The sequence below is a fragment of the Lontra canadensis genome, unplaced genomic scaffold, assembly GCF_010015895.1.
Source record: "Lontra canadensis isolate GAN:19392208 unplaced genomic scaffold, GSC_riverotter_1.0 scaffold47, whole genome shotgun sequence".
In the NCBI taxonomy this organism is placed as follows: Eukaryota; Metazoa; Chordata; class Mammalia; order Carnivora; family Mustelidae; genus Lontra; species Lontra canadensis.
The window spans coordinates 1,935,462-1,962,039 of NW_022631041.1; the positions used below are offsets into that span (position 1 = coordinate 1,935,462).

A 26,578-nucleotide genomic window follows, 5' to 3' on the forward strand; every position below is an offset into this window, starting at 1 on the left:
TGGGAAGTTTAACGATGGCTAATACAAAGGGACGTTTCTGAAATGCCTTGGCTAGATAAGGAAAAACAGCTTTTGAACATAGAGCAACTTTATTCTCTTTCCCAAAGATCCAGAACCCTTGAGTGATTTCAGTCTTGCACTTTGCAACTTGGTAGATATTTTTAAAGTATTATTTGGGTTATTTTATTCTTTATGTTGGGTGAGTCAAATGTCCTATTTAAATGTGTCTTTTAGCCTTTCTTGAAAACATTGCCCACAATGGGTTCTAAGTAAGATAGTGATATCCCACACCGGCAGACATATTTTGGGATTTATAGATACCTGGTTATTGGAATCTAAACCCAGTTCTGACTCCAGCGCCCATGACCTTTCACTTTGCCACACTATCTTCAAGAAATGCGTAAGACATTATAGCTGCCCCTGATATATTTTCTACCTCCCTTGGGAGGCAGGTATATAAACAAATGATTGATGCAGAAAATTTAATGGAGAAGTAAGAAAGGTGATGATAACCCTTACTGAGCGTGTCTGGGAATGTACCATATAGAAGGTGGTATTTGTACAGAGTGTCACAGTGAAATTCACCAAGGAAGACAGGCAGAGGGGTTCTCCTATGTACAGTAACATGCTTTCACTAGTAGCTAATAAATTAACTCATCCTTCTTTCACAGCCATTTTTGGTGTAAAATCCCACATGGTCACCTAAAATTTTCCCATGCCTGTTCTTAGCACTATCCTATATAACATATTAGATTACAATTACAATTAGAAAAACAAGGTTTTTCTCTCTATACTTAGAGCTCCTTAACCAAAGGCTCTTGATGACTTATTCATCTTTGTTTACTTAGTACAGTACCTCATAAAGATGAGGTATTAATACATATTTGCTGAATCAATAAACTAATGAGAATAAAAATATTTTGTGCAATTTTTGACATTCTATAATTGATACCTTTTAAAGAGTTTTATGAAATAAAAATATTTTATATAGTAATAGAACATACAACTCAGCAATCTGATAATCATTTTACATATAAACAATCTCTATATTTATATTTTATTTAAATCCAGATTCCACTAGCTTTGCTTTAAGCAATTTCCCTTTCATTTACTTGTTCATTTATCCTTATAACAAATATTTACTGATCACCTGGCATGTGTCATCCACTATCTTAAACACTAGGCATCCAGTGATGTCTGAATACACACACAGTTCCTGTTCTTGAGCTAAAACCAGCTAGGGAAAGGGAAGACATGCATTAAGCAAATATCACAAAAAGTAAATGTAACATTCTCATATACTGCTAAATGCTCAGAAGGAAAAATACAAGATACAACAGAAATGGAAAACAAGAAGATCTTATCTAGAGTTGGGCTAAGAAAATGCCACTTGAATTGTGAACTAAATGCTAAGTTAAGTGCCCAAGGGCTGAACATGTAGGGATTTCTAGGTAGAGAAAATAGTATATATGTGGGCTTTGTGGATAGAGCATGCTATGTTCAAAACACTAATAGAGAAGATCAGAATGATTAGCCATTAGTCAGTAGTAGTAGTGGTGGTGATAGGGGCAGAGAGTCCAGGAAGGAGATGCTGTGTAGAGTGATGGGAGATAAAGCTAGGGAGACTAATTTGGGTTAGACCATTAGGGCCTGAAAGACCATGTTAAGAATTTTAGTCTCTTCCTAAGAGCAGTGGGAAACCACTGGGGAAACAGGGTAGATGAGTAACATGTTCAAAAGTTCACTTCTTCTCTTTTGAGAGGAAGCGGCTAAGCACCAAGTATAGCAAAGGAAGTGTAGGGAGACCCTACAAGAAGCTGTTACAGTGGCTTTTAGTAAAGGTTGGAGGAAGTGCTCCTTCCTGATGAAGGAATCATCAAAGGAAAGTCATGCATTAGAACATAACTACTTGCCTAATCCTTTAAGGATTTTCTTTTCCAATTTTTGCTCTTTATTGCTGACAGGCTCTTTGGTTGTGGTTGGTTCTCCAGAAGACAAGGGTTCTCTCTCAGTCTCTTCAGTGGCTTCATCACCTTCCAAATCCTCATTGTCCAGTGGTTCTATGTTCTCAGGCTCCTTTGCCTTGCCGGGACCCTCTTTTTCAGTAGCAGACCCATAGGTGTTAATGATGTCTTCCAGTTGTCGATTTAGTTCCTCAGAGATATCTTGAACTCCCTGTTCAGACTGCACACTTGCCTTATCCTCTATTGTTTGGAGTGTGGTTGAGGAATCCTTATCATCTTGCTTCTCCAGGCCATTTTGACTCAGTAATGATGAACTGTCCCCTGGAGGTGTTGACTGGGGTTCTCCTGAGAGCTGTACAGAGTGATTCACCTCCATACTGGGAGTAGTATCTAGTGGTAAGCATAGTCAAGTTTTATATAGTTAACCCAGTTATATGTAAAAGGTATGGATATTCCCAAAAGGCCACCTACTAATTACAATTTCTAACATAAAATGAATGTACTTTCACAAACCCTTGATGTTGCAGTTAGTTAGGTAGAAACAGTGGGAAGCCATTTTTCCAAAGCAATTCACACTATTAGCATATTTTTAGTTTTGGTCTTTAATTCCAGTAGAAATTCCTTTCACTGACATTAATGGAATAATTCAAGATATTGTTTTTCATTTTTTATTTATCATATTGCTTAAGCCAACTTGTGTTACCCCTCTCTTACATAATTCTATGTAGACTTATGGTCATTGTAAGTACAGAGATGTCTATACTTAAAATGTTTAAAGTGGTGTTATTTTTTTTTTCAAAGTTAAAACACTTAATACAAGAGCCACAGAACTTACTAAAAGCACTCATAACAACAGCGTTCCGAAACTCTATTCTAATTCATAAGTGAAGATTTGATAAATATGTGTACATTGATATAAATGAATTATTATACTATATACAGGAAATAATTTCTTGTTTTTCAAGTATTTTCCTTTTCTCAAATGAGCAACACTTAATTATCCATCAACAAAATATGTTTTCTGAGGCTCAAACTAGCTTCATTTTTGGAATAAAATGGAGAATGGAGGAAGGTAAAAATTAACCAACAAACTAGTTTGGAACCATGGTGATGGTCAAGATAATAATTTATTGAATTTCTATAATACTTCTTTGTTCCAATATAAAAACGGAATTTCTTTAGGAAAAGAAAATGATTACAACTCTTTTTTTCTCAGTCAAGAAGCTCCAGGATAACTTTGTAATTTTTAAGAAATAGCAATGTTTAATGAATAAGGAGGGAATGAACTTGAGAAATAATCCATATATAATATGTCCTCTTTGGAAATAGGGGCTGAAGTCCAAGCTGAGTCAAAGAATTCCAGGATTTCTGGCTATCTTCATTTCTCGGGTTGCAGTAGAGTTGACTTAGGCCTTTAAGTGATGGTGCATTTTATTTGTAAATGGTGCTTAACGGTCATGCTGCTAATTAACAGCATAAAAATATGACGGGGTTCTCATAATGCACAGGTTTTGCTGTTGTGGTGGCCTGAGAGGAAAAACAAAACCATACTGTTCCCCATACTGCACAGCTTCCTCTTTTGTTCTCAGGGCAGGGGCTGTCAAGTGCTTGGACTCCAACAAGAACGGAAAATTCAACCTACAGTCCTAGGCCGCCCACTTAAGTACTCATTCACTTTGAAGGAAGTACTTTTTTCTCTTGCCCACTTGAATGCACCAACTTTATGATTAAATGATGCAGTAAACAGCCTTATTGTTTCCATCACTGGCATTTCTTTATCCTGACCCCTACTTGTTGGGTACACTCATCTATATATAACTTACCCTCCCCTAAATCGGAGAAAGATACATGGCACCTGCTGTCCAGCCAGAAGTTATTTTAAGCTCTTCTAAAAGGAGCCATGGCATTTAGCCCTTCTTCTTTGCAAATCAAGGGAAGAGAATCCTTTTAAAATCAAAACTAAAAGCAGTAAACATGTACTGGTTTAAATACATATGTGGGTTTTAAAGTGTTAGGGAGGCTTCTGAGGATGGAATAAAATCTAAAGTCAACCCCAACTTCAAAGCAATGAATTTAAAACTGACTTTCCACAGGAGTTTTAGTATGGCTAGTCTAACTGCAAAAGTTGGGTTGTATTTGATTTATTCTTCATTCCTCAGAGGCCACAGTCAATGGTGTTTTTAATATTAATTCCATGGATATCCTTTAAACTCATAGCCCACATTTACTTTAAAACAGAATAACTGAATCTTTGTAAACCACAAGACAATTCAATTCCTAAAAGTAGCCTCAAGATAAATCAACAAAAAGGAAAAAAAAAAGTCAAAGAATTCCGCTACTTTTAAATCGTTCCTTACCATATTAATTAATTAACAGCAAGAAATAATTTCTAAATTTTATCTTCTTAATACACTTTATTGCTTTTTTTTCCTTCTCTGAGAATTTTTCACTTGTATGGGGAATCCAGCAGATTATCACCCACAATCCTTCCTGAGTAACACATTTCAATTATAAATAAAACAATGGAAAGTTCTTCTACAGTTCACGGGCAATCTCAAAGTTGCAAGTTTCGAACACCACAAACCGCACCCTGCAACTTCTTACAGGGCTTGGAGGAGTGTTTGTCGCACTTACCAGAAGACAAGGAGCTAAGCGGAAAGAGAAGGAGAGGCAGGAGGCTGCGAAAAGCTAGTCAGAGAAGCTGCAACAGCCAGCCGGAGACCGGCAGGCAGCTGTGTTCTTACACAGGAGAGAGAAACGACACACACTCACAGGCACCAAAGCGACAGGAGAGCAGGGAGGGGGTGGGGAAGGAAAGGAACAGTGTATGACACAGCAAGAGAGAAATACACCCAACTTTCGGTAGCTGCCTCCTGGGCAAGTATCTGAGGAAAGAGAAGCAGCTGGTAGATCATATCAGACTCTCCATGTTTTGTCCTTTAAAAATTTTAAATTTTCACTATAGGCTCCTCTGTAAGTATAATTTTTCACTGTTGTTCTTTTGGGCAGAGATCACATTTTCTTTTTTCTTAGTTTATTTCCAGTGTGGTCCATGATTCATCTTCTTTTTTTCCCCTTCTCATGCAAGTCTAATTAGCATCAGATTTCTCATAGGAATCTTGGCGGGGGGAATCCAATGGCATAACAAAAAGGAGGTGGGAGAACTACTTGAATTCTGATGTCTTCGGTTTGTTTGTACAGTTTGAAATACTAGTGGAGGTGGCTGTCTTGGGGCTGGGTTTGGTGGCATCTTCAGAGACATGGTAATTGGTGTAATTGGTCTCACATCCCACACCTTAAGCATGTTACCGCCTTCACATCGCAGATAAGCCCTTGGGGAGATAGTCACTTTTTCTTCCTGAGTTGGAACCTTTTCCAACAGCTGCTCTTCCAAGTTTTTCCATTCCTCTTATGTCTTCAATTTGCTCCTTAATCCTCCTCAGGAAAAGAACCTTCTCTTCACTCACCATAAAATGCCCCTTTCTCTTACCTTACATCCATGCCCTTTTTCTTCTGTTTCTAGAGAATATGGGTCCTCCATCAGACTTCCTGCTTTTGGGACTGGCTGGGCATAATGACACCCATTGTGGTATGCAGAATAGTGCCACCAGAGAGATGTCCACATCCTAATCCCAGGAACTGGTAATATGTTCCTTTATAAGATGAAAGAGACATTGAGACTATGCATATGTGATTAAACCAAGGATCTTGAGATGAGGGATTATCCATAATTATCTGGGTGGGCCCTGTGTAATCACACGGGTCCTTAAAGATAAAAGAGGGAAGCTGGAGGGTCAGAGTCAGAAAAGGACTCCAAAAGAGGTCAGAGTGATGTGGGGCCAGAAACAGGGATTTGGGAAATTTCTAGAAGCTGGGAGAAGGAAGAAAGTGGATTATTCTCTAGATCCTCCAGGAGGAATGCAATTCTGCTGACACCTGATTCTAGTTCAGTGAAACCCATTGTGGAGTTCTTACCCCCAAAACTGTAAAACAATAAATTTGTGTTGTTTTAAAGCTGCTAGATTCATGGTAAATTGTTACAGTAGTAAAGAAGAACTAAAATATTCTATCCCCAAACATTTTCTCATACCTTTCTCTGAGTTCAGGGGAGGTATAAGTTATATATAGATAACTGTTCCCAACAATATGCATCATTTGATGATAGGGTTGGTAAACTAAAATGGGTAAGAGAAAAAAGTACTTCTTTCTAAATTAATGTGTCCTTGGTGAGGGCCACAAATGGGTGGCATACTGGAGTGCATTAAACAGATATAGTTAGATATCTCAGTGAATACAAAAAGTAAGTCCGTTCTTCTCAAATTTAAGTAATGTATGGATTAGCAGAATAATTTAATGTTGAAATTAATAAAGGAAAAAAGAGAACTTACCATGATTGAAATAAGTTATTATATTATCCATTGTATCAATATGTACTAATGTAAAAATAGATATAAACTTCTGCTTATAGTTATTATATGATACAAATTTTAAATATATATTATTTTAAAAGCCCAACAAAACAAATATGGACCATTCAAATGAACATTAATTTTATGTGACAGATAATATTTGCTGAACCCAAATTGTTACTTGCAACATGAATATGGTACTGCCTGCTTGTCCTCTTGAGTTTATGACACTCTTCTAGAGTGTACCTTATGAAATGACTTGATTTCTTCAACACTTGGTCCATCCACATGGTTACATAATTTTCATACACATTACCTGTTGTCATTTCAACTGGACTTCCTTTGATACGAATGTATCATTTATAGCTCTTTCTTACTTTCTTGCTATTATTAAAGTAATGCTACTTGAATACTCTCACCCTGGCCATAACCCTAACCCTAATCCTAACCCTAGATCTGAGAAAAAAAATATAAAAAAAAAAAATGGAATATTACTCAGCCATAAAAAAGAAATGAAATCTTACTATTTGCAATGACATGAATGGAGCTAGAAAGTATGATGCTCAGTGAAATAAGTCAGTCAGTGAAAGACAAATAACATATGATTCCACTCATATGTGGAATTTATAAAACAAAACACATGAACAGAGCAGGGCAGGGGGGAGAGAAAGAAAGAGAGAGGCAAACCAAGAAACAGACTCTTAATGGTAGAAACCAAACTGATGGTTACCAGAGGGGAGGTGGGGGGATGGGTTAAATAAGTGATGGGAATTAAGGAGTGTGCTTGTGGTAAGCAAGGGTGTTGTATGGAAGTGCTGAATGACAATATTATACACCTGAAACTAATATTACACTATATGTTAACTAACTGGAATTGAAATAAAAACTTAAAAAAGAGTAGCACTACTTCAAGCTAAGTTGATAGATATACACATGATAGTGATGGCACCAAATGCCAGTTATCCAGGTGATCCAGGGTAGACTTATACATTTTCAATTATTATTGAAATGAATACAAGTACACAAACTTGTAGCTCTCTAGAATCCATCTGTAGCCTGGTAGAAGCCCAAAGAACTAGGCCTTAATTAATTAGTTAATAATAATAGTATTATTATTATGGGTTTTACTTAATAAATTAATAATAATAGTATTTTTTTTTTATTTAAAGATTTATTTATTTATTTTTGTGAGTGAAGTGGGTGAGGCAGAAGGAGAGAAGAGTGGGAGAAAGAGAATCTCAAGCTGCCTCCCTACTGAGCACAGAGCCTGACACAGGGCTTGATCTGATGATCCTGAGATCATAACCTGAGCTAAAAATCAAGAGTCTGACACTTTACTGACTGAGCTACCCAGGTACCCCAGAACTCAGTGATTTTCCTTTGAGCTATTGTAAGGACTTTTTTTTGGAAAATAACATTTTAATTTTTATGCAAATGGTATAAGAAAATAGAAAGTCTAATTTCTAATACCAATACAAAAAGTTTATCACAAGAAACAATAATCCCTTGTCCCTCTCTCCACCCTGTTCCTTCAACATTGTCATGTTCCCCAAGGATAGTAATATTAAACCAATACAAGTATTTCTTTTGTGGTTTACTTTTTCATTTATAAATAAGACACCTAGATTGCTGCCTGTCAACTCGTCAGTTTTTGACATTACCTATTGTCTTCCCATAATAATAAAGATTTTAACTATACCCCCTTTCCCTCATTTTCTTCATAAAATAGAACTCATTTTAAACTAATATTCTATATTCTCATCATTGAAATATGTTCACTGCTAAATTGGGTAAAGCACTGTGATTATATATAATTCCATTCTTTTGTAACTTTTAGTTTTTCCTGGAGTTAATGATTACCTTTTCTTTTCATTTATTTAGTATTGAGAGTACTCTGTATTCCCCAAACTGCACAAAAGTTCTGTAAAATGCCTTGCTAAGCAATTTTCTCCAAGGTAAAATCTCTCAGACAATTTATACATTCTAGTATCTTCTTGGAGATATCACCCCCACATAGAAACATCCCCAGAGACTTGACTTCTTGCTATAGCCTAGTTTGGTGCACAGTCTTGGCTTGCTGCACAGCTATGGTCCTAGCACTTCCCCTGATGTCATCCTGGGAATTCCCTTTATTTCTCTCTTGTTTCCTGATTCCCTTTCTTCTGCTTTTATGTTATACTTCCTCATCTAGTGAAACATATTGTACGCTGGCTTTCTGAGAAAGCATTTATGGGGGACTTTGTATGTCTCACATGCCTTTTTTGCTACCATTATACTTACTCGATTGCTTGGCTAGATGTAAACTTTTTTACAAAATGTAAAAAAAAAAAAACAAACAAAACCCTTTTTTTTTACTAAAACTTTTTTTAAACATATTTATTGAATTTTTAAAGACTCATTCCCTTGTTTTTTTTTTAGGTTTCCAGTTTTTATTCCTTGAAGGTGGAGTCATTTTTATTCTTGATCTCTTGTATGATCCTTTTTTCTTTTTTTCTCTTTGTGGAACCTTTAGAATCTTCTCTTTATCCCTTGTATTCTGAAGTTTCACAATGATAAAATTCGATGTGCATCTTTTTCATTTATTGTATTGGATGCTTAATGGGTTTTTAAATCTAGAGACTAATAACTTTAACTTCTTTCCCCCTTTATCATTGTTGCTCACCTTCTTCCTCCTCTGGGCCTCATATCCCTGAACACAGAGTCTTTCTGGTTAAGCTTCCCCAGAGAACAATCCTTATGTATCCCGAAAAGGTGGAGAGAAATTACATTACTTTGTGAGGTGGGATTGTGGACCTTTGGGTTTGACTGTTCATTCCCTTAATTAAAAACCAAGGAGTTGAAGAAGATGGCGCTCACCAGCTTTTTACCTGCACCTACTCAGCTATCTCAGGACCAGCTTGAGGCTGAAAAAAAGGCAAGATCCCAGAGATCACGACAGACCTCACTGGTCTCCTCCCGAAGAGAACCTCCCCCATACGGGTACCGGAAGGGCTGGATACCTCGGTTATTAGAGGATTTTGGAGATGGAGGTGCTTTTCCAGAGATCCATGTGGCCCAGTATCCGCTGGATATGGGGCAAAAGAAAAAAATGTCAAATGCACTGGCCATTCAAGTGGATGCTGAAGGAAAAATTAAATATGATGCAATTGCTCGGCAAGGACAGTCAAAAGACAAGGTCATTTATAGCAAGTATACTGACCTGGTTCCCAAGGAGGTCATGAATGCCGATGACCCAGACCTGCAAAGACCTGATGAAGAAGCCATTAAAGAGATAACAGAAAAGACAAGGGTAGCCTTAGAAAAATCTGTATCACAGAAGGTTGCCGCCGCCATGCCAGTTCGAGCTGCTGATAAACTGGCTCCAGCTCAGTATATTCGATACCCACCATCTCAACAAGGAGTGGCTTTCAATTCTGGAGCTAAACAGAGAGTTATTCGGATGGTGGAAATGCAGAAAGACCCAATGGAGCCTCCAAGGTTCAAAATCAATAAGAAGATTCCCCGAGGACCACCTTCTCCTCCTGCACCTGTCATGCATTCTCCTAGCCGAAAGATGACTGTGAAGGAGCAACAAGAGTGGAAGATTCCTCCTTGTATTTCAAACTGGAAAAATGCAAAGGGGTATACAATTCCATTAGACAAACATCTAGCTGCTGATGGAAGAGGCCTTCAGACAGTTCACATCAATGAGAACTTTGCCAAGCTTGCCGAAGCCCTCTATATTGCTGATCGGAAGGCTCGTGAAGCTGTAGAAATGCGTGCTCAAGTAGAGAGAAAGATGGCTCAAAAAAGAAAAGGAGAAACATGAAGAGAAACTTAGAGAAATGGCCCAGAAAGCCAGGGAGAGAAGAGCTGGGATCAAAACCCATGTGGAAAAAGAGGATGGAGAGGCACGTGAGAGGGATGAAATCCGGCATGACAGGCGCAAAGAGAGACAGCACGACAGGAATCTTTCCAGGGCAGCTCCTGACAGAGGTCGAAACTACAGAGAAATGAAAATCGAGATATCAGTGAAGTCATTGCTCTTGGTGTGCCCAATCCTCGAACGTCCAATGAAGTTCAGTATGACCAAAGGCTTTTCAACCAATCCAAGGGTATGGACAGTGGTTTTGCAGGTGGAGAAGATGAAATTTACAACGTTTATGATCAAGCCTGGAGAGGTGGCAAAGATATGGCCCAGAATATTTATAGGCCCAGTAAAAGTCTGGACAAGGACATGTATGGTGATGACCTAGAAGCCAGAATAAAGACCAACAGATTTGTTCCCGATAAGGAGTTTTCTGGTTCAGACCGCAGACAAAGAGGCCGAGAAGGACCAGTTCAGTTTGAGGAAGATCCTTTTGGTTTGGACAAGTTTTTGGAAGAAGCCAAACAGCACCGGGGCTCTAAAAGACCATCAGATAGCAGCCGCCCCAAGGAACATGAGCATGAAGGCAAGAAGAGGAGAAAGGAGTAGACACACCTTTCTTCAAAGTCAATGAACTTTTACCCATAACCCTAATGATGCAAGTCAGATGGGGAAACACTTTGTACATGGCCAGGATAAAAACCAAATCTGGGTGTCAGACCCCAGCACTACTTTTTATTACGGGAGTAAGGGGGGAGGGGGGAAATTCTTTGAACTATTTAGTTTTTTTTAAAGAGTGGGTTGTGTTTGTGCTTCTCCTACCTTTTGGCATTTATAGAACATACTGCCCCACACATGAAATGAAGACCACTTCCTTTTTGTGACATTAGTACTTTGGGGTTAATATTTTGTGTAAGAATGACTGCTGATGAATAAAGTTGCCCCAACCACAGTGAGTAGAAGGATGTTCACGTACTGGAACTGTCCTGCCAAATGACGTTTGCCCCTACTACGTTTTGTTTTAATTTGGAGTGGGGAAATTAAGCTCTTGCTTGGTGCAACTATTTGTTTCAAATAAAAACATTTAGGAAAAAAAAAAAAAACCAAAGAGTAAAACCCAACAAAACAAAACAAAACAAAACAAAAAAACCCAGCCCTACTATTACTTTTGATAGTACCTCTATTTGCTGAGTATTAACCTCAGATTCTTTAGTCTTTTCAAAGTCTACCAGGAAAATTATTTGTTTCTAACTCTCCTGCTACCTTTCCCTCAGCTCACTAACCCATTTCCGTTAAGCATCCTTTTTCTGTTCGATTATTTACCCTTCTGTCTTTTGTTCTAGTCCTCATTCATTATGGTTTGGGGTTTACAGATTCAATTTTTCTGGTTTCATTGGTGTTATAAGTTTTTATGTCTTGTTCTTGTTTGCTATAGAATTTTAGAGGAAAAAGAGATCAGAAAGATTTTTATAAAGCCATCTTGGAGTCAGGAAGATCTATTTAACCATCACAGTGATCCAATGATGAAATGAACTATCAGCCAAAATCAAAAGCTTCAGTACTAGAAATATCTCATAGAGCCTTGGTTTTTCTTTCTTTTAGATATACGAAGAAGAAACTTCTGCATGGGGTATGGGAAAATTAGATGAAATGACTCATTTAAGACCTTTATCAAATATGCATTTATTAATTCTATAGATCTTTACTGTGAATTTAAGGGAAGTAGAAATCATTTAATAATTAAGATTGTAAGTGTGAAACTCAGGCAGTTGCATAGGAATTCCAGATCTGTCTTTTACTTAGACTATATTTTATTTTATTTATTTATTTTAAGTAGGCTCCTTGACCAATATGGGGCTTGAATTTATAACACTGAGATAAAAAGTTTCATGCTCTTCAGACTAAGCCAGCCAGGTGCCCCCTTAGACTATATTTTAACTTCTTCAGCTTCAGTTTTCTTCCTGTAAAATGCGACTACCTATTTTATATGGCTGTTTTGAGACCAACATAGTAAATATGGTCTATATAATGAACACGTAATCTATGTAAACTGATTCAAATAATGACATGTTGAAGTGAAACCTGTGAAATGGAAATTAATATTTTCTACACTAATAGCATTTTGAAATTGTTCCTATCTAGAAGCAAGGTTAAATGTGAGAATCTATTATATTATATCTTGGTCATGGTATATACTTGGCCTGGATTAGACTAGCTTGGGGTGAGAAGCAAATCTTTGTACATTCTGTTCCTACTCACCAGACAACACCTCTGTGTTTCTGGAAAAGGAGAAAATGCAGGATTGTGGTCAACAGAAATAATTTCCAATCAGTCTAAATACAAAAACCTATGCAGCAATTACAATGTTCGATTCTTATGGTGATGCCTCTTTAACTTGTACTTCTTGTGTACAGTTGGTCTCCAGAAGTGAAAATTATGATTTATATCCTATGAAAAGACTTTGGTTTTATTACTTCTCAACAAGAATTAACCAAACAGGATTATCTCTAGAAAGGGCAATGTGAACTAGCTTTCATGAATAAAATAAATCATTTAAAATTTGCATAAATATTGGGTGCTACACTTGTGCTTGGAAAGAGCTCCACTTCTTCAATAGCCTTATTTGATTACACTTAAATTTTTTTATGATAATAATTTAATCATGAATTTCTTCTTATAAATAATGCAGATATGTTTTAGAGTAAGCTTCTCTACACTGATTCTCTGTTTAATTTGAATTAACAAGATTTTGCTGCATGCACTGTACAAGGGAGATTTGGCTTGTGTCAATATTTTGTTCAAGGAAGGTCAGAATGAAGTCTGTCACATGTATAATTTTGGCTCTCTCATCTTTGAAAAGGCCCCTCTTTACCAAATTGCTGAATATAGTAGAGATCTGGGAGCATGGGACTTTGTGTTGTCTTGTTCATTTAGAATGTGTCCACTGAGGGTAAAACTGAATTTTAGTAGCTGCTATGGGCTGCAGCACTGACATTGTCCTGAAATGGGCTTTACCATTCCAGCCTCTGAGTGCCCGCTTGAAGGACACATGGTTGAAGCCTGGAGACATTTTTCTCCTTAGTCCTGTCTAAAACATGTGTCATCAGCGATTTGCCCAGCAGAGTTCCAGGATGTTCCTCAGGTAAGTGTCTGTTTATTGCTGCAGACAAATAGGAAAATCCTGCTGACATTTGAATATTCATAACATAACTATGGGGACAGATGCTCCTGAACTCCAGGGGCGTCGTAACTTTTGGTGTCCCACTTCCTCTGGCTCATGTTCCCTACAGAAAACTTTGGCTATACATCCCATTCGAAAGAACTGTAGTCACTAAATTAATGGCAACAAAAAGGCAATGATGCAGTTTGAAAATACCAATTGCTGATGATCCCATCTTTGAGGTTGCCAAGCCGCCAGTGGTTTTGGGCTGTGACTCCCTGTCAGGTATATCCCCACTCCCAACACTTCCCCTCTTCTCATTCCTTCTTGTTCTGGGATTTGATGCCTTCTGTGGCATCTGTAGAATCTTGGCGAGGGAAGGGACCTCACAGACCATTTTGCCATCTCCCTTGGATTCAGGGTTTTGTCCAGAGCCACCTGACCTGCTGCTAAGTAGATGACATTTTGGTGAAAAAAAACAAAAACAAAAAACAGCCCTTCCTAATAAGACAACACTACTTGTCAAGTGTTAAAGAAAGGAATAAAGTCTTCCAAAATGATAGATCTGTGGTGTTTTACCCCCAAGCAATTGTGCCTCCTTTCAAAGGTTTGACAAAGGCTTGTCTTTCAAAAACTCTTTTTTGAGGTTCAGTAATTAATGACTGCAAGGTTTATTTTTCTTCTCTCGGTTTAGTATCAAAGGTTCTTTTGATTCTTCTCTGTGAGGGTCATGAGTTCTTCTTTCTCCTACCTGAGTGTCATAAGGCCCCTTTCCCCTGCTGATCACAGAGCAATTCTCAGAAAGGGATTAAGGTTGAACTTGTGTTTAAGAAAAGCCTGTCATTTTGATGTGTTAAAAAATAGGGGTGTGGTGGTCACCTAGTTACAAGCTGGTGGGTTCTCTTCTCCTTCCTTCTTGCAATGTAGTTCTTATTAGAGAGTCTGGACCTATTTTTAAATTCTAAGTATGTAACCTTTTCCTCCACAATAATTTGATGTGGTTTTGATAGGATCTAGAACAACATAGACCCTGAGAATGGCAGAGGTGATCAGCGGGATAGGACTGAGTGAGCAAATGCTTAGACCACTGACACTTTACTATCCTCCTTATTATGTTTCCTCCCTCCATCCCTTTTGTGGTATGGGATGCCTAGGCTTTTGTTTTGGAGACAGACCATTAACTGAGTTTGTCTATCTGCCTCTCTAATCTTTAAGAGCCTTTTCAGCTCTTAATAATCTTTTATGTGACTCGTTTTCCTAGTCTAGAGTCTAGATTCATTTACCGTTTGTGCTCCTTAGTTCAGTTTCAAGGACTGGGGAGGAAGCACCTCACCTCTTCTATTCATCTTTAAACCATTTAGTGGAACCCATTCAGTATCCATTCAGAATTTAATTAATCAGTAATGGTGCCAAACTGTAGTTGGATCCTGTCAGAGCTGGCTTGTTGTTTAACCCCCGGGGTCATCAATGAAACTAAAGGGTCTCCCCAGCTTTGTATGTCGTGGCGGTCCTAGGTTCAACCTGGACTGTGGCCAGATGGAATCATGGTATCTGGAAAGGACAAATTCCTACTTGCCTTTCTCATAGGTATCTAAGAGAGTTTTGCTAAAGGATTAAAAACATGATGGGGTGTGCCTGATTGGCTCAGGCAGTTGAGTGTCTGACTCTTGATCTCGGGTCTTGATCTCAGGGTTGTGAATTCAAGCAGACAATGGGTGTGGAGCCTACTAAAAAAATAAAGATAAAAATGAATAAAGTAACAAAAAAAAAATAAAAACACGAAGGGTAAATCAAGGGAATCATCTTGGAGATCTGTATAGCATCCCTGAGAGCAAAAGGTAATATCTTTTAGCACTTTAAAGAGGAAAATGTCAACTATTATAAAAACAGTAGTGATACCTGGCTGTTGGGGATGTCAGTGCCCAGGTCAACGTCTGCAATCTCTGCTGTTGTTCTTTGCGCTGTATCTACTTTCCTGTGACATCCCACAAGCCGCCATATATCCCCCTCTTCTAGGGATGCCGGGAAGCCTTCTATCATTTGTCTAGCAATAAGAAGAAGCTCCTGTGGCATGATCACTACTTCCCTGTAGATTAGAAGATGACAGCGTAACACTAATGGGTTTGGGTCCTCACCAAAAGAAGTACTGTCCTGCAGTGTCCCACACTGAATGGGACAGAGAGCCCTCACCAGAAGAAACCTGTTCACGGAAATCGGTGCTTGAACATAGGCCAAACACTGCCTGAACACAAAACAAAACAAGCTAGTGATATAACTTTTCAAAATTCAAAATTTAAAATCCAGAGATCTTAGAATCTGAAGAATGAAAAACTTTTGAAGGGTGCGGGGGGGGGGGAGGCAACAACAAGCCAAAAAAATTTTTTAAAGGATTTTATTCATTTATTGGAGAGAGAGAGAAAAAGAGAGAGAGAGCATGAGTCAGGGGGAAGGGCAGAGGGAGCGGGAGAAGCAGACTCCTTGCTGAGCTGGGAGCCCTAGGACAAAGGGCTCAATCCCAGGACCCTGAGATCATGACCTGAGCCGAAGACAGGCACTTAACCGCTTAACCGCTTAACCAACTGAGTCACCCAGGTGCCCCAACAAGCCAACAATTAAAATAAAACATACACTTAATTGAAATAATGAAGATTTATTGGTCAAAGAATGTATGAAGAATTTGTATTTGAATATTTTGTTTGAATGGAATTATATGTATTTAGCTAAAAAATAGGATGGCAACATAAATGTATGTAGATGAAGTTAAATGTTATATGAATTAAGCTGCTTCAAATGAAATTTTTTTTATATATCATAGACTTAAGCTCAAAAAGAGACATTTGACTTTGTGCCAATAAGAAAACTTAAGGCCGAGGAAGACATAGGAAGCTTGGGCCCGAGTCAAATTTTGAGAGGAGGAAAAAGTGGCAGTTTAAAATCTGTCCTCATAGCAAAAACCCTAACTTTAGAATGATAAGGGTTGAATAACAGCAACAACAAAAAAATAATCTGGTGGATTTTCTATACTACTTATTCCCAAATTGGGTAATTCTGTATCAAAAATCTGTTTAATTTTGAAGTGTAATCATACCTACAGTGTATAATGAGACTGGAAAATTTAATGTAATTTTGTGTTTTTTTCTGTAAGGTGAAATGACACAAGATTAGACTTCTGCATAAAAACAAGTGAAAGTATACAATTATGTTAGGTAAATATACATAGTATTTCTATTGAACTTCCTTATTTTTGTTACATTCTGCTTATCTTCTGATATCTCAAAGTCATTTTGGGAAGCTTGTGTTCATAACATATTAAGTAATGGTACTTTTATTTACTCAAAGGCCCCTGAGAAACTCGAGTCCTATACCAGTGTCACCTGTAATTAAAGACATGTGTTTTTGAAAAATGAAAATTTATCAGATGATATATTCAAAATACATGAATTTTTGATCATAGGTTAAAGGAGAGACTTTGTGTCTAAACCTCAAAAGTCCAAGTTTACACATCATGTTATTTGCACACAAAGTCTTTTCTTGATCTCCCTACATACAGAAAATTAAACACTTTCAACTGACCTGGCCCTGGATGGAAATGGAACTGGGAGGATCAGTTGGGCTCAAAAAATGCAAATAAAATACTCCATGATATGTTAATTTGCTAAGGAAATGAGGAAATAATGCATGGTATATATAAGGATGTGCTTGTGGCTCAGGAAAAAGGGTAAGATTAATTTAAAGGGTATCGGGGGAAGGCAAAATTTAGGAGAGCTAAAATTTAATTAAATGTGTGAAATAGAAATTACTAGAAATTAAAGAGGAGTAAGAAGGATCAATTTGTCCAGCATGCACTTAGATAATGAATTTATACTTCTAATTGCTCATAAAGTCATAGTGGATCAGAGGTCAAAACTCTTCCCATCCTCTCAGAGTGGACTGGGCTAGTTCTTGGGCTCTCTTCCAAAGCAGGATATTGGCACCAAGAAAGAAGTAGTGACCCAAAGCCGCCTCTTCCTCCAACACAGAATTGGCAGCTGTGAGGATGCCAAGACCTCAGACTCAAAACCAGTTGAGACAAGTGAAACTTAAGCCATTTGTCAAACAAGCATCTCACAGCTATGAAGAATGAAGCCTTCAGAATCAACTTAGAGCCAAGTAGCTCGAATGCACATCTTCTCTGGGATCGTGCTTTCAAAATAAAAGTGACTACATATAGAACGGTGAGCTTCATTCAAGACTTTCTTGTTCATATTGATATTGGGATGTGTCTTTTGGAAGTCTTAGTCAAATAAAGAAAAGAAGTTATTCTTACTTATGTAAGAGAAAATGTGCTACAATTATAGAATTCATCAAATTACAGAGGAACATTATAATTTTAGAACAGGAGTAGAAATACCAGTATAAACTTTAAAAGAAAACTTTTGAGGCACCCGGGTGACTCAGTTGGTTACATGTCTGATTCTTGATTTCAGCTCAGGTCATGATCTCAGGGTCCTGGGATCGAGCCCCACATCAGGTTCCACACTCTTTCTCTCTCTCTCTCTCTCTCTCTCTCTCTCTCTCCAAAATAAATAAATAAATCTTCAAAAAAAGATTAAAAAAAAAAAGATAAAACTTCTGTAGCTTTGATATTGAAATAACCTAGGAACAACGTTACCCCATGTTGCACCCTATTACTCAGTTCTTGGTGTCTCTACTTTTTCATTAAAAGAAACTAAAGATCTTTGGAGAAACATCTGTCTATGCATGGTCTAGACATATAGCTTGGACAGTTTGGATCCTCTTCTGCCAGAAAGCAAGAAATCTTTCAAAATAAATGAAGTCATATCAGAGAGACAGGAACCTGCTTAAATGAAGCCACCACTAGTCAAAGTTGTGACATTAAAAAAGCCAAAGTTGCAACAAATCATCTAGTCAACTTATATACATTTAATCTATTAAAAAACCATGATTCCCTAATGATGAACAAAAAGAAAAAAAAATCACATGAAGTATTTGAAAGAAGATGAAGGGACTAGAATTTATTACTGCTAAGCCTTGTTTTTTACTCAGTATTATTGACTTGCTTATTGTACCTGTAAAGATTACAGAAATTAGCTGATCCTCAATGTATCAGTTCGATGGCATCTTCTGACATAAGGTAAGAATGTCAGTAGAAAGACTCCATAACTTGTGACTATAAGTCAGTCAATAGCCAAATTCCAAAATTCATTTGCATCACTTTTTAAACGATGCAAATGGGAAAGAATGTGTCTTGTGCAAATGTCTTTAAAGGAAAATGGAAAAGGCAAATGCCACCACGGGGAGCAAAAGAAGTTCATTTCCACAGATGGAGCAGGACGAGAAGATTTGAAGGAGCAACAGCAAGGCTGTCGGCTGAGCCTGCTCGTGCACATTGAAACAAAACCCCAAAAGACAACAGGATGGGACAAATCTTCAGACAAAAATAAATGCAAGCAAAAGCGAAAAGGTTGTGATGGCTCACTAAGAAACAATAGAAGACTGCCTGCAGGAACCAGAGAAGCTAAAAGTGAAGTCCAGTTAGTGTCATATACCAGCTCTCACCTATGGTCCTTGGATGTCTCTTCTTGCTAATCCAGAGGTATTTGTACCAATTCTTTATAAATGCAAATTATTGGTAGCCTTAGAAAGACATTTTTTAAATTAATTTTAAAAAATTTTTTATAAACATATACTGTATTTTTAGCCCCAGGAGTACAGGTCTGTGAATCGCCAGGTTTACACACTTCACAGCACTCACCATAGCACATACCCTCACCAGTGTCCATAACCCCAACCCCCTCTCCCCTGCCCCCGTCACCTCAGTTTGTTTTCTGACATTAAAAGTCTCTTATGGTTTGTCTCCCTCCCGATCCCATCTTGTTTCATTTATTCTTTTCCTACCCCCCAACCCCCCCATATTGCATCTCCATTTCCTCATATCAGGGAGATCATATGATAGTTGTCTTTCTCCGATTGACTTATTTTGTTCAGCATAATACCCTCTAGTTCCATCCACATTGGCACAAATGGCAAGATTTCATTTCTTCTGATGGCTGCATAGTATTCCATTGTATATATATATATATACCACATCTTCTTTATCTCTAGAAAGACATTTTTAAAGTAGATTTTGTGTATTTACTAGGGAGAGAGAGAAAAAAAAATGAAATTGGGGGAGGGGCAGACAGAGAGGGAAGAGCAGACTCCCCACTGAGCAGGGAGCCACGCATGGGACTGGATCTCAGGATTCTGGGATCATGACCTGAGCCAAAGGCAGATGCTTAACCAACTGAGCCACCCGGGGGTCCTTAAGGAAGACATTTTATTTATTTATTTATTTAAAGATTTTATTTATTTATTTACAGACAGAGATCACAAATAGGCAGAAAGCAGGCAGTGGGGGTGGGGGAGCAGGCTCCTTGCTGAGCAGAGAGGGAGGACCCTTGATCCCAAGACCCTGGGATCATGACCTGAGCTGAAGGCAGAGGCTTTAACCCACTGAGCCACCCAGGCGCCCCAAGAAAGACATTTTATTTTATTTTATTTTTTAAAGATTTTACTTATTTATTTGACAGAGATCACAAGAAGGCAGAGAAGCAGGCAGAGAGTGAGAGGGGAAAGCAGGCTCCCTGCTTAGCAGAGAGCCCGATGTGGGGCTCCATCCCAGGACCCTGGGATCATGACCTGAGCTGAAGGCAGAGGCTTTAACCCACTGAGCCACCCAGGTGCCTGAGGAAGACATTTTAAAGGAGAAAAAAATTCCACCCCTTATTCTACTTGCCCCCCCTTTTTTACATATTTAAGTAGGTGCCTTTTTTCCCCCCTTTCACTGCAAATCTTCTTTAAAAAGTGAATGATTGTCTTTTGTGTCAACTTAACACTCCATAGGCTGCAGAAGGGCACTTTGAATAGCCTACAATATGCAATGTAACTAAAGAACAATTTGAAGTCATAATCATGTATTCAGCATGACAAGTATTTCAAATGACTTACTTTTTTAAAATCCATTTTTAAAGTAGAATCATTTCCCTCAATGCCTGCTCCCTGTTCTTAGTTTTTTTCATTCGAACTGTGACATCTTTGTTGCTGGTACTCTAGTTTTCCTTATTACTTTTTTCATGTGCTGTCAAAGAGTAGAAATTTTTGTGTATATGCATTAAAATACAAGTTGGGGGAAATTAGATCTAACAGCTCATCAATATTTTAAAATATCAGTATTTGAGATCCTCTATTTAAGAACAATTTGCCTACAAATTTTAAGATAGAAAGCTGCTGGAAAAATTGCTTTGGATTACAGCTCATGAATTTTTAAACATTCAGTGTTTATATTAAGAATTATTCACAAGTAGCTTCATAGCATCTATGGACTGATCATGGAACACAAATTTCGATTATGAAAAAAATTAAATGGAAAAAGCATCTACATATTTTATGATATTTTCAATTTGTAAGTCTTCAGAGGCAAAGAGATATTTACATAGCTTAAGAATCCCAAGCACATCAAATGGATCATCCTGGACAAGATCTGTGGATTTCTAAAGGTAGATGGAAGAATTAGAAATTGTTTATAATGTAAATCCAGGAAAGTGAGCTGGGTGATCACTTCTCTCAGAGTTGTGAAATTATGAACGTGGTTACTATAAGTAGAGTTTTGCATTAATCCTCAGGTCTTGAGAGGATCCAGATCCTTCATTTGTCTCTAACAGTAAATAATCTTTATTGATTAGAAAGGGAATCATCTTTCTCAATATGTATACATCTTTCAATCCCCTGAAGACTTAGAATTAAGCAGAGAAAAACTTAAAAGGGTCGAAACAATTTATTAATATCAGCGTCAAGTAGGAACTGTAAGATCTACCTAGGAGAATAGCCATGATTGCAGCCTTTCATCCAATTTCATTACAGTGATCTATTTTGCCTAGAACCCCACTGGACTGTGTTTCTTGGGAACAAAGATGGTGTCTTTTATCTCAGCATCAGATAGCAGAAAAAATTCAGTATGTTTATTCTTATCTAACAAACAATATGGGAATTTCTTCTTGAAATTTTGCTTAAAATTTAGAGCTTAGAGCTATAAATTTCTTAGAATGACTGATAAACAATGATACTTCTACATACAAAGGAGGGGAAAAATAAACTGGTAATTTTGTTTTCTTTAGTGATGCATTTAAAAGTTATTTCCTTTCCTTCCTTGGAGATCCTGACAATAAGAACCCATCTTAGAGGCTGCTGTGCACAGGGTGATTTGAGAAGTCCTCCTTGTGAAGTGATATTTGAGCTGAAATTCAAATGATCAGAAAGAATTAGCCATTCCAAGACCAGCGCAGAGAGTCCAGGCAAAGGGAGAGCAGCTACACCCTTAGCATTCTTATCCTTGACTTGGGCCTTCCCTTTTGCCTTCCTTACCCAGGCCATGAGCTCCCTCAACCTTTTTTTCTTTTTAGACTGGGGAAACTGACAATCAATTTGGGGTAAAAAACCCTTCATTAGAGATGGGATATGGGACAGTCTTTAGCATTATTAAACAGAATACTTTGTGTCTTAGCAGTAAGCATTTGTAGCTGGGTTCCCTCAGCCATGCCCAGAGATATCCCAAGGGAAATGGTTAGATTCTTGACTTTGAAATGCTCATCAAAGTGACACCTCCCCCCAAAAGAAGGTATCTATCCCAAAAACAAATTCCCACTCCCACCATTCAGTCTATCAGATAAAAATTTCTGGCAGCTAAAATATTGCTATTCTGTTCATCTTTCCAATTATGAAGCATTCAGAGCCATATTCCCAATTGGTAGCCAGCTACCAATGAAGAAGTATTTTAATTATTAAAAAAAAATTTTTTTTTTAATAAATTTTAGTATCATTGCACTGGCAAATAAACTGCCATTCTGCTTCACTGCCAGACACCGTCAGGTCTTACTGCATTTTTTAGTAAATGCTAATATATAATAACCAATGAAATAATTATTTAAATAATAGTTAATCTAGAGCTAAGGTAAGAACACAAGTTTTCCAGCCTCTAGATGAGCTAGCCAGCCCTATACCTTTCTGCCCACCACCCTGTCTTGTGTCATTGAGGACATTGGATGACAATGTGGCCCTAATGTTTTTTTGAAATCTTGATCAGTAGAACCTGGAGAAACTTTTTAAAAAGTAGCAAACATTCGGGGCCCCTGCGTGGCATAGTTAGTTGAGGGTCCAACTCTTGGTTTTGGCCCAGGTCATCATCTCAGGTTGTGAGGTGGAGCCCTGTGGGGAGACTCTGCCTGGAGCCCCCACCTGGAGCCCCTCCTCTGGCTCCATGCTCAGCCGGTCATCTGCTTAAGATTCTCTCTCCCTCTGCCTCTCCACCACCCCCCCTCAAATAAGTAAATCTTAAAAAGAAAAAAAAAAAGACTGAATCCAGGATGACTAATACTGTACTATTATGTTTGGTGTCATTGTTCTGATGGGGTCTTTATGCAAGGCCCTTCCTATGGTCAAGGACAGGACCTTCCTGTGAAGATGTTTCTTCTTCAGTCATCTTTGAGCAAGAGGAACAGATCTGAGGACCTTAGACTTAAAGAATGGTAAAAAAAAAAAAAATCATTCCTTCTCAACTTGTCTTGAGTGATCTGGACTCTTAGGTACACTTATATTCAGAGCATTCCTGGGGCTAGAATAACCTGATCCTTACTATGTTCCCTCTTGCTGGGAGCACCCATATGGACCCTGAAAGTAAGTTGAGACTAAACTGTGAGGGTAGCTTCCTCTAGTAGCATTTGTAGCATTTGTACGATGCTTTTCTGAGGGTGCTACACATCAAAGAAATTACAGTGTCCTTTCATCATCTGTTGCAGTTTGAACTTAGCTGCATCCCTTAGTTAAGGGAAAAGTCTGTCCCCTAGGCTGGTTAGGTATTAGCAATGGCCGTTTTCCACAGTGGAGCTGCTCCTACAGAATGGAGATCTTAGAACTCAGATCAGGAGAAGGGAAAGCGAAAGAGTGCCTTGACTAGGAGTTTGGGCCAGAAAGACCACAGGCAGGATCTGTTGTGGAGCATATATGACAAAGCTCAGTGGTGCTTTCAGAAACAACTGGGGGCAGTTGATATGGGAAAGTTCATGCTGTTAAGGTAAATTTTGGGTACTAACACAGCTGTAAACTTATTTTTTAAGACTCCTGTGTTGCAGGTAGTCCTAGTATTCATTTATAAGATTTTTCTTCCCTACAAAATGGGATTTCAAACCTTATAATAATTTTATCTAGAACAATACTACGTATTTTTAAAAAAATTTATTTTTTTTAAAGAACTTGTTACAGGCATGAAAGAGAGTAAATTATGAGTAAAACTCATGATCTTCGAATTCTTTGGATTAATTCAGCATCCATGTAATTGTTTGTCATCTCTTATTACTTATATGAATGACGTAATAAAGAAACAACTTCTGAATACAAATTTTATACAAGTAGAATATTTATGGCATCCCAGAGAAGTTTGAGTTTCAGATTCCATTTAAGTAGAATGTATTACAAAAACTGTGAAACACAAGGATGGATAGCTAGGCAAGGGGGTTTGAAATTCTTCTGAGAATAAAACAAATATTTGTTTTATATTATATGTTATATTTATATATATTTATATTATATATAATATATTTATATATATTTATGTAAATTTATATATTTATATATATTTATATATATTTATTTTTATATATTATATATAATAAATATAAATATACTATATATTATATACTATTATATATTATATATATCCATTATAAATATAATATTATAAATATTATATATTTATATATTATATTATTGTTTATATATTTATATAAATATTTATATATTATTATTATATATAAATATATAATAATATAATATATAAATATATAAATATATACTATATTATATATTTATATATTTATATATTATATATAATTTATAAATATATAATTTATATATATAAATTTATATAATATATAAAAATATATTATTGTTATATTTTATATAAGAATAATTTATTCTGGCATAAACAAAAGGTATGCAGGCCAGTTTTTTAAAAATCACAGTTCCTTTCTTATAACTTTAGAAATAAGCCATTTAATCAAGAGAACTATAGTGAATACTATTTTAGACAGAGAATTTACAGAGAAAATTTGGATTATGAGATTAAAGTTACAGACTGAAAAGAAACAAAATGTGTAAATGGTATATATTTTTATCAATGGAAAGAAATTAAAAAACAAGTTTTATACAGAAATGATAATAGTAAAATCTCTTTCACTGAAATAATAAGTTAAAATGACAGGGTGAAAATACATTTGGTAAGAATATATAGAGAATAATGCAAAAATTTTGTGAGGAAGTTTCTAGCTATGGCAGAGTAGTTTATATCAGATTAATTCCCTTCCCCTAAACAATGAAAAAAAATGTATTAAAATTTAAACCCTTCCCTCCCAGCTTTTGGAGGCATCAGAGAACAACTGAGGCTATTAGGATTAGTGGGATCAAATCCTGGAAACAAGAGCAATGCATTGATGCAAACATGACCTTCTTTGCTGGTGGTCCTCTCAAGCTGTTTTCTAATAGGTAAGTGGCACAGATGAGAGGATAAATAGAAAGAGAAGTCTTAGAACTTTTATTATGCTCACACAGTTGGGTAGGCAAGAGTTGGGGTTCCATATGGACAGGGTAGCTAAGACTTAAGAAGTCAAGACCTTGGAATAAAGGGAATTGTAAGGAAGTGAGTCCATTATTCTGCAATTATTTTTCTTTGGGGTATTTGATAAGTTGCACAGGGTGAGAATGTAAGCAACAAAGCAGAAAATGGAAACTAACTTAGGATAGTTTCACAGTGTTTGAGAGACACAAACACTGTATTCAGATATTTCCAAAGATGTCTTGGATTTTAATAATCTCAATCCCCTATTGGATCAAAGTGATTAACAACATCTTTGTCTCCTAGGAAACAAACAAACACCCAACTTCTTTTTTTTTTAATTTTTAAAATTTTTTATAAACACACAATGTATTATTGGCCCCAGGGGTACAGGTCTGTGAATCGCCAGGTTTACACACTTCACAGCACTCACCATAGCACATACCCTCCCCAATGTCCATAATCCCACCACCCTCTCCCAACCCCCCTTCCCCCAGCAAACCTCAGTTTGTTTTGTGAGATTAAGAGTCTCTTATGGTTTGTCTCCCTCCCGACACCATCTTGTTTTATTTATTCTTTTCCTACCCCCCAAACCCCCCACGTTGCATCTCCACTTCCTCATATCAGGGAGATCATATGATAGTTGTCTTTCTCCGAATGATTTATTTCGCTAAGCATAATACCCTCTAGTTCCATCCACGTTGTCGCAAATGGCAAGATTTCATTTCTTTTGATGGCTGCATAGTATTACATTGTATATATACCACATCTTCTTTATCCAGTCATCTGTTGATGGACATCTAGGTTCTTTCCATAGTTTGGCTATTTGAACATCGCTGCTATAAACATTCAGGTGCACTTGCCCCTTAGGATCACTATGTTTGTATGTTTAAGGTAAATACCCAGTAGTGCAATTGCTGGGTCATAGGGTAGCTCTATTTTCAACTTTTTTTTTAAAAGATTTTATTTATTCATTTGATAGACAGAGATCACAAGTAGGCAGAAGCAGGCAGAGAGAGAAGGGGAGAAACAGGCTCTCCGCTGAGCAGAGAGCCCTATGCAGGACTCGATCCCAGGACCCTGAGACCATGACCTGAGGCGAAGGCAGAGGCTTAACCCACTGAGCCACCCAGGTGCCCCTATTTTCAACTTTTTGAGGAATCTCCATGCTGCTTTCCAGAGTGGTTGCACCAGCTTGCATTCCCATCAACAGCGTAGGAGGGTTCCCCTTTCTCCACATCCTCGCCAGCATCTGTCATTTCCTGACTTGTTAATTTTAGCCTTTCTGACTGGTGTGAGGTGGTATCTCATTGTGGTTTTGATTTGTATTTCCCTGATGCCGAGTGATGTGGAGCATTTTTTCATGTGTCTGTTGGCCATCTGGATGTCTTCTTTGCAGAAATGTCTGTTCATGTCCTCTGCCCTTTTGCTGATTGGATTATTTGTTCTTTGGGTCTTGAGTTTGCTAAGCTCTTTATAGATTTTGGATACTAGCCCTTTATTTGATATGTCATTTGCAAATATCTTCTCCTATTCTGTCAGTTGTCTTTTGGT

At 37.4% G+C, this 26,578-nt stretch overlaps 1 protein-coding gene, 1 long non-coding RNA gene and 1 pseudogene across 3 annotated transcripts in view; 2 read left to right on the forward strand and 1 right to left on the reverse strand.

Moving 5' to 3' along the window:
- Positions 1 to 4,747, reverse strand: part of TXLNB (taxilin beta) — a 53,474-nt gene extending 48,727 nt beyond the window's left edge. Inside the window, exons 1-2 of the mRNA XM_032873052.1 lie at positions 4,599 to 4,747; positions 1,914 to 2,354 (exon numbers count right to left, since the gene is read on the reverse strand). Of these exons, the coding sequence (XP_032728943.1) occupies positions 1,914 to 2,340 (427 nt within the window). The 5' untranslated portion in view covers positions 2,341 to 2,354; positions 4,599 to 4,747. The remainder of the gene's footprint in view (positions 1 to 1,913; positions 2,355 to 4,598) is intronic.
- Positions 4,748 to 9,218: 4,471 nt separating this feature from the next.
- LOC116876751 lies at positions 9,219 to 11,308 on the forward strand (annotated as a pseudogene).
- A 6,253-nt stretch (positions 11,309 to 17,561) lies between these two features.
- LOC116876752 lies at positions 17,562 to 24,935 on the forward strand. 2 transcript variants are annotated; one of them, XR_004384454.1, is made up of 4 exons: positions 17,562 to 17,594; positions 18,649 to 18,976; positions 22,841 to 22,943; positions 24,826 to 24,935. It is a non-coding gene; the product is annotated as an uncharacterized LOC116876752 (long non-coding RNA). The 2 variants fall into 2 exon arrangements; XR_004384453.1 differs by lacking the exon at positions 17,562 to 17,594 and having other exon boundaries at positions 18,001 to 18,976.
- Positions 24,936 to 26,578: the final 1,643 nt, after the last annotated feature.